The sequence below is a fragment of the Rhea pennata genome, chromosome 22 (assembly GCF_028389875.1).
Source record: "Rhea pennata isolate bPtePen1 chromosome 22, bPtePen1.pri, whole genome shotgun sequence".
Lineage (NCBI taxonomy): Eukaryota > Metazoa > Chordata > Aves > Rheiformes > Rheidae > Rhea > Rhea pennata.
Window position 1 is genome coordinate 1,839,393 of NC_084684.1, and position 8,031 is coordinate 1,847,423.

The 8,031-nt window shown below is 45.6% G+C and overlaps 1 protein-coding gene across 6 annotated transcripts in view; it reads left to right on the forward strand.

The window, feature by feature from the left end:
- Positions 1-4,721, forward strand: part of EPHB2 (EPH receptor B2) — a 121,570-nt gene extending 116,849 nt beyond the window's left edge. For all 6 annotated transcript variants that reach the window (XM_062593638.1, XM_062593642.1, XM_062593640.1 and 3 more), the window contains 2 exons: positions 659-814; positions 3,464-4,721. In XM_062593638.1, coding sequence (XP_062449622.1) covers positions 659-814; positions 3,464-3,572 — 265 coding nt within the window. In that variant the 3' untranslated portion in view covers positions 3,573-4,721. The remainder of the gene's footprint in view (positions 1-658; positions 815-3,463) is intronic.
- The last annotated feature ends 3,310 nt before the right edge of the window (positions 4,722-8,031 follow it).

Consider the following 8,031-nt stretch of genomic DNA (forward strand, 5'->3'; position numbering starts at 1 on the left):
AGATCTGCTCTCCTGCATGGCCTCGTAGACACCATCTTTGCATTTCTCTAGCTATTGCAGAGGCTGCTTGGTCTGTGTTGCTTGGTACTTTATAGGAGGGGAAGTTAGAAATAGTCATTCTGGTTCCTCTCCTTGGCCAGCATTGGTTAGGAAGAATACAGAAGGCTCCTTGAGTTGGAGAGTGTCTTCTACGCAGTTAGAGGAGCAGCATGATTTTATGCACATGATTGCTGGATGGGTATGGTTGCTTTGGTAACCCAGTCCCATGCATTGGAGGCAAAGAAGGTTTTGTCAGGCAGTTTGAGCTTTCCCTGAACTAGAGGGATGCAGCAACTTGTGGAAAGCACTGGCCCAACTCTGGTAATGCACTGGCTACTCTGTTCGTCCAGAATTTCAGGGCTGCACCCCATCATCTTCTCTTTGATTGTTCCTACCTCTCCTGGGTGAACTGATCCAGAAACAGATTTACCAGCATTCTTCCCTGGTGCTCTGCACAATCCCTCCCTCAGCTAGTGCTTTCTGGGTGGCACTGCCATAACTCACTGCAGTGCTGGCAGTTTGAGTCATGCTCGTCCAGGTCCCCCCTGCTGATGGAGGGTGCAGAAATATATGCGCTTGCTGCTGCTTGTTCTGCTCATTCTCCATTTCTGTGTTTCAGGATCAACCTTCCTCTACTTGACCGCACAATCCCAGATTATACCAGCTTCAACACTGTGGATGAATGGCTGGATGCCATCAAAATGAGCCAGTACAAGGAGAGCTTTGCCAGTGCTGGCTTCACCACCTTTGATGTAGTATCTCAGATGACTGTAGAGTAAGTGCCTAGACTTCTAGTCCCGAAGTAGTAGAAGAAGCCTCAACAGTTTAACAATTGACCATTATTAAACTATTTTTATTTTTTATATGACATGGTTTTATTTTTACAGAATGTTAGAACTGCTAGCTTGTGGAACCACTTTTGGTCTATTCAGTTGGTGCAGAACCTCTCTGTTCTGTTCACTCTGACTCATCTGCAGACTGGGTATCAGATTGCATATCCCTACTGTGAAAATGAAAGTCCCCCCTAGGACCTCCAAACTGCCCCTATGGAACAAAGCAGAACAATGGAGATTTCAGGCAGCATCAGGCAGTTTTCCAGTGACTGGAGAGCACTTTTGGACTTGGCAGTCCTCTTGGATGTGTGACTTATTGCTGATTGAAACAAGCATGTTGCAAGCAAATTCTGCTTAAGAAAGGCCTCTGAGGGGTCGGATGGTTTCAAGTTTATTCTGAATTGTCCTGTAGCCACTAAAAACTTTCTTCAGTAGCAAAATTTTAGCAAGTTCTTCAGAGAAAGCAGGCAGCTGAAATCCATTTGTGGTGCAGTCTGAAATCTCTTGAGGCTAGCTGAGGCTTTCATGCCTGTGAAAGATTTGTGGCTGGTTGCAGTTAGCTGTAGAAACTCTGCCTTAAAAAGCACTAAGCATTAAAGCCATCTGCAAGTGCCACAATGTCTCTGCGCCCAGTAAACTAGGAAGGTTTATGCCTGGATTAGGTGCCTAATTTCACAGTTTAAAACTACCACTCAATCACAATTTATTCACAAAACAGCCAACCTGATCTCTTTTGGCTTTTTTTATTGTTATTTCCAGCCAGGAAATTCACATGGTGGTTTTGAATGTTTCAGTGTAACCTTGGTACCACCCCAGGGCCCTGGAGATGACTTTGGCACACTTTAGGCTCTGTTCATACTACAGCGAGAGGGCCCAAGTAGTCTGAGAGACAGAGGAGGAAAACTGATACCAGACTAACACATCATACCTATGCCACAGCCCAACTCTGCCCAGTTTGATGCTTGCTGTTTGCAGTCTATCTAAAAGCACATGCTTCTGCCAGCGGTCCAAATAATGAAGCCTGTTTTTTTTCATGGACTTGTTCAGTGTGCCTTAAATGATGCTTCTTCCGATTCCTAGTCATGTCCATCACACTATCTTCCAACTCCTCTTCATTTGCCTTCACCCGAGTAACAAGAGTAGCGTCAGCTCATTCCCGTGTCCCCATCAATTTTGGCAGGCCAAGAGAATTTCCTTTTTGTTTGGAAATCATGCTAAAACCTTACTTGAGACCACCTTCTAATCCTTGCTGGGCTTTGCAGAAGGAAGTAATCGTGTAAATGGAGTTGAATTCCCATGAGACACTGTTTAAATGTGAGAGACATTGTGAAGTTTAAATGTTTACTGAAGGCTGCTTCAGTTCACCAAATCCAGCAGATTTCAACAGTGACCCATTAGTAAGGGTTCCTGCTGGTTTTTCTACAGACTGGGACAGCTAGGACACCTAAGGTCTGTCTCTGGGGCAGAGAGCTTAGGAAGGACAGGGCCATGCAGGGCCACAGTCTCGTTCCAATTAACAGACATCAGTTAAAAGTTTGAGCTTTGTTCCTAATCAGAACAAAAACAAAACTTAAGGTAGCAAAGTTCCCCAAGGAAGATGTCTGCACAGTAGGGGATGGGGGGAACGGAAAGCCTTTTCAGCAAGACAAGCAGTCACTGTGAAGGACACCGTCCCTGGTGCCAGTCGCATGATGCACTAGCGGGTTTCCAGTTGCTTTGCTGAGCGAGAGTCTGAATGGCAGCAAGGCTGTAGCTTGGATGTTCACTGGCAGGTTGATCTCAGAGAGCGTGGGCTGAAGGCTGCTCTAGCTCACAGTAGTCTCTAGTCGGTTGACACCAGCCAGAACATGCAATCCTGTGGCACAGTCACCTGCCCAGCTTTCCTTCTTTATGCTCCTTTTTCTTTTTTTGACCAAAGAGAGACGAGGTCTGAAGCACGCTGTCATGTGTCACTGTTGCGCTGGAGGATTTCTCCCACCTTTCCTTGGGCTTCCATTCCTTGCCCAATGACTCTGACGCAAAAAACATGCAATGATTTTGCCACACTTCTTTTAAAAAGTCCATTCCTAACACTCAGGGGAGGAGAAAAGGCAACGGAAAATCCATATAGTTACAGTATCAAGTATGGGTCGAATCTCACGAATGTTGTCTATTCCATAGCAGAAAGAGTTCGTGACTGAGATTTATTTGCCACTGGGCAGATGAGTTGCAAACCCAACCAGAGTAATCACAGATAGGACCAATGCAGAGTCAAACCCACGCTCTCGACCTGAGCTTCATTTCTCCCAGATGCCTAACGCATCAAAAAACAGAAGCAGTGCAAAAAATGTCACTAACTTGCCATGCTTTAGCAGAGAAGATAAGTTGCAAAAGGTTATCACTTCATGGTCTCATCAGAACAGTGTAAGAGTAGTAAGAACGGCCATCATCCGCGAAAAGGGAATGGCATTCACATCACTGAAGGTGTAGCAAGCACATCCTTCCCACGTGTCTCCAAGAGTGGAAAGACTGGGCTCATGAAACAGGCTGGTTCAGGCATTACAAAGTTTCTTTTGATATTTATTTGATTTTTGTTTTTTTCCCTCCCCAAGGGACATTCTGCGAGTTGGGGTCACTTTAGCAGGACACCAGAAGAAAATACTGAACAGTATCCAGGTGATGAGAGCACAGATGAACCAAATCCAATCTGTGGAGGTTTGATAGCTACACGTCCTCATACTCCTCTTCCTCAAGGCCCTGCTCCCCTTTGCCCCTGTATGTCCAAGCTCCAGTTCTTGAGTGTTCTGCATGGACCAGAGACAGGCAGCTGCTCTGAGGATCATGGCAACAGGAAGAAATGTCCTATCATCAATAATGAGAAGTCGCCAAGAGCTTCTAGAATTTTAGCAATGGAAAAAGGGAACAAAAAGACAACTATTTTGAAAAAAAAACCTATGAAATATTTTTAAATAATAATAATAAAGCAATTGCATTCTTGAAAAGGGCTCCAAAATCAGTGGGAGTCTCCAAAGGAAGAGAAAAAAGCAGCTTCATCTGCTTCCTCTTGCACAAGGCTGCTGCAGCTGGGCCCAGACATCTCTGGAGCAATGAGACTTTTTCAAGAAGATGAACACAAAGAAAAGTCATGGGAAGCACTTCTCTTTCTCATGTAGGATGGCAACTCTGGGAAAGTCCCACAGCCAGCCATCCTTCCCGAAAGCCCTTGTTAGCAGATCAAAGGGGAGAGAGCTGAAGCTCTTCGGTGCTGTGGAACCAAGTGCATCTCAGAAATTGATGGACTTCTTCAAAAGCTGAAGATTTTTTTTTAAACAAATAAACTGAGACTAGAAGAGGCTGTTTCTGACAAATAAGAAGGAATCTGTAACACTCGGGGGAGGGGTGGGGATGGGGAAAACCAATCCTTTTTACATCTCTTATTTTCTCTTGTCATGGAACAGTTTTGAGAGTGACAGTTTCCTAAGGGTCCGTCCATCCACCCTCCAATGGCATCATTGTCTCATACATATCATATGCACAAGACTTTTAGTGATGTCCTCACTAGATGCCAATGATCTTTTCCCAGAAGACTTCCCAAGTACAGTATGTAGTAGTTTTTGATTACAAATGCTGACGTGTACCTTTATTTTTCAGTTGTTGTTGTTTGGAGATTTGTCCTTTTACCTTGTTTTGTTAACATCAATTTGCGAGTTTGGGGTTGGAATTTTTTGGTTGGTTGTTTTTCTTTTTTTTTAATGAAAAAGAAATGACATTTCCAACCATCATATCATTCAAGAACTTAAATCCTTTCCTTGTGGAAGGAGATATTGCAGCTTATTGACAATATGCCAGGAGAAAAATTTTTTATATGCACATTTCCTCCTGTTTGCTTGTTTGTTGTTCTGCAATTTGTCATGGCCTGACAGATGTTTCTAACTGTTGGGCTTCCGAGTGTTTGCCAAGATGAAATGACCACCTGCTCGATTCAGGGCTGCTAATGCAGGGGTGAGCAGCATCACAGAGGGTGTTTTTTTTTTGTTTTGATTTGTTTTGGGTTTTTTATTTTTTTCCGGGGGGGGGGGAGGGAAAAGCAGGGGAGGGCGGATGGGTTGCAGGGAGGGAACGATGACTGCACGGCTGGCTGTCAGAGCCCCTTGGAAACGTGTAACCGCTTAGAAAGGTCAGAGGAGGCTTGGTGCACGTAGTGCAGAAAGGCAGGGTAAGCGCTCCGGTCCTCTAAGAGGAGCTTGCGGTGTGTGCGTGGTTTCTCAGAGTCTGGACTGTGCTAGCAGCCAGGTTGCGGATGGTCCGCTTCAGTAACCAAACTCTGCGTGGACATGCTCGGTGCCCTTTGGACGTGCAGTCCTTTCTTTAGATGATGCACTGGAGACTCGGAGGCAGCTTCAGGCTCAGCCGGTGGCCTCTAGGAGAGTCTGGAACAGCAAAGGCGGAAACTCTGATCAAGTAGCCCAGATCTCTGTAGGCAAAATGCAGTGACTGAAGCTGAGTGGTCGGTCAGTGGATTTATAAATAATTGAAATAAATAGTTACTGAACAGGTCTTTGGTATGTGTAAATGCCACCAACAAAGTACAGGGGGAATGCAAATGAAAATAATTGGGCTTACTCTCCCAGTTAAGCACCACCTCATACCCTTTCAAGTGTGGCTGCTGTCACCCACCTTCCTCTGGCCATGCGTGGAATATTTGCGTGGAATATTTCCGTGCATCTCCTGGCCCTGTCCGGCATGTCTTGCATTCCCAAGGCCCTGTCTGCCGTTACCATGTCATCCATGGGGTTCTCCACTCCTTTGCAGCGGCATGGGGTGTTTGGAGGCATGTGCATTGGGAGCTGGGTGTGCTGTATTTTACAGGAACTCAGTCCTGTGGCTGCTGTGGATGAAAGTCCCAATCTGTCTAGCCCTGTGTGGCCAGACAAGGTCTCCCTAGACTGTTGTAAAATAGAAGGCCCTGTATAAAGTATTTAGCATTTTCCACTTGGATCAGATCCAGTGATGAAGCACACATGAGTGGCAGCAGACCATTCCCTACAAGTGTGAGATACTTCTCTGCTTAGCTCTTGTACTGTCCAAATGTTTGATGCACAGTTTCAGCAGCAGGAGCCTTAAATGAAGGAATTTTGTGTCTAGCCACTGTTCATCAGAAATTTCTAGAGCTGGACTGCATTTTCTTCCTTATATAGCACTTCTCCATTCCTGCACAGCCCCAAAGTACATCTGTAGTCGTGTAAACATCTGCAGCAGGTTTGTGTGGACTCTGGAGCATATTCTGCTCTCAGTGACCTTAATGCATGTCCTCTGAAATTAATGCCTTTGCCCTAGAGCTCATTCCTGACAGAATTTGGTCTAGAGACAATTAGGGGTGAGTGGACTATAAGCGTGTTGTTTGTAGATGGCACCTGGACATATCAGCTGCCTGTCCTACATCTGGCCTGTGTGTCTAGCTAAAGCATGCTTTTGACATCCTTGCATTTAGAAAGCCTTGCTCTTGATCAGAGAATGGACTCGATTTTAAGTGTGAAAAATTGACGATGTCAGTTGTACCACAGCAAGAACTTGCAGAGGGTGTGCTGAGAAACAGGAGGCTTCTCCATGCCCTCTCGGTCCCAAGGAAATACAAAGCAGGGGTGAGAACTGCTCACGTGGTGCATCTCCGTCTCACATTATGGCTGCTGTGTTTTAATGAGGAACAGTTGTCTGTCTCTCCGAAAGGCATATCTGAAGCTGTTTGGTGGCAGTCCAAGGTGAGGGAAGTATGGCATTGTGCCACGTTGTCTGACCATGACCAACTGGCTGCTTAACGTACAAGGGAAGCTTTGCAGTACAAGGAGAGCTGTCCATCTAGAAAACCCACCAGCAAATTCCTGGGGGGCAGGCATTTGGAAGGAGCATGTGATGCCCTTTGAGGGTCTTTCCCAGACAATTCTTGACTGGCCTCTGCCATCCGTTACATCCTTGCATACACCAAGGAGAAGCAAGGTCCAGGCAGTGTCTGTTCAGAGCCAGTCACCGGCAGACAGGTCTTGGAAGGGCTCTTCAGGTCTTCTACGTTTGGAGACATTTTGTCTCATTGCACTGAATCTCCTCACTGACTAGCATTATACACATCTACCTGCCAGACCCAACCCACTGTGAAGGATGGGACCATACAGAGCTCAGCACCACCGCTCGCTAGTGCCGTGGCAGCTGTCTGCAGTACAGAGAAAGCATATCCCATGTTTCTTCCTCTGACCAAAAATCGCGCGGTATCAGTACTAAAAGTAACATATTCCCATCCGCTTATACCAGGCATCACTGTGACATCTGTCTGTATTTGACTGTAAAGGACTAATGGAGAACTAAGACTTAAAATAGAAACGATCCATAAAGCACTTATTTTCTGCATCCCGCCAGTTCTCCTGGGAGCAAGAGGAACAAAGTTCTTGTGAAGTACTCTAGCTGCAAATGCTTCTGGAGCATGTGCCAGGGGAGGGCAGAGTCACTGAAGTGACTTCTGTATTTTTATTTCATGGATATCAGATGTACCGCTATGAAATAGGAGTCTCATGACAAAATCCACCTTCATGGGGAGAACAAGTAACAAAGGGAAAAGTCACTCGGTAACACTGACACTGTGAAATACTGTTGTGCGTGTGCATGTGTGCATGTGAGAATACTTAAAAAAAACACACACAATGAGATTTTCAGGCAGCTTATTGCAATTTTTGCATTTCCCTTCCACCTTCCAGGCTACCTCCCAGACCTACTTTTTTTCCTCTGCTGTTTTCACTGTGGAGGGTCACCCACGTTTGGTGATGGCAACCAGCAGGAGAGCTGAGCAGGACACTTGGCTGAAAATGCTGTTGAGTCAGTTGGCCAATACGTTCGGACTGTGCAGAGCATCACGGGGTAGAATGGAGAAAGCAAAGCATATACAGATAGTATAAATGGGAAAGAATCTCCATGGTACCGAATTTAGTGGGTCATTTTCAGCTCTTGCCTCTAGTCCTTTGGCTGGACTTAGCAGCAAAGAGTTAATACAGGCAAAAGGAAAAGCAAACATATAAAATACAACACTGCCGTGAAGACTGACTTGCCCGCACCACCTGTGGGGACACAAACACAGGGCACGGTGATTGCATTCCCCCTTTTCATATTATCCTTTTTTTTTCTTTTTCCCTCTTAA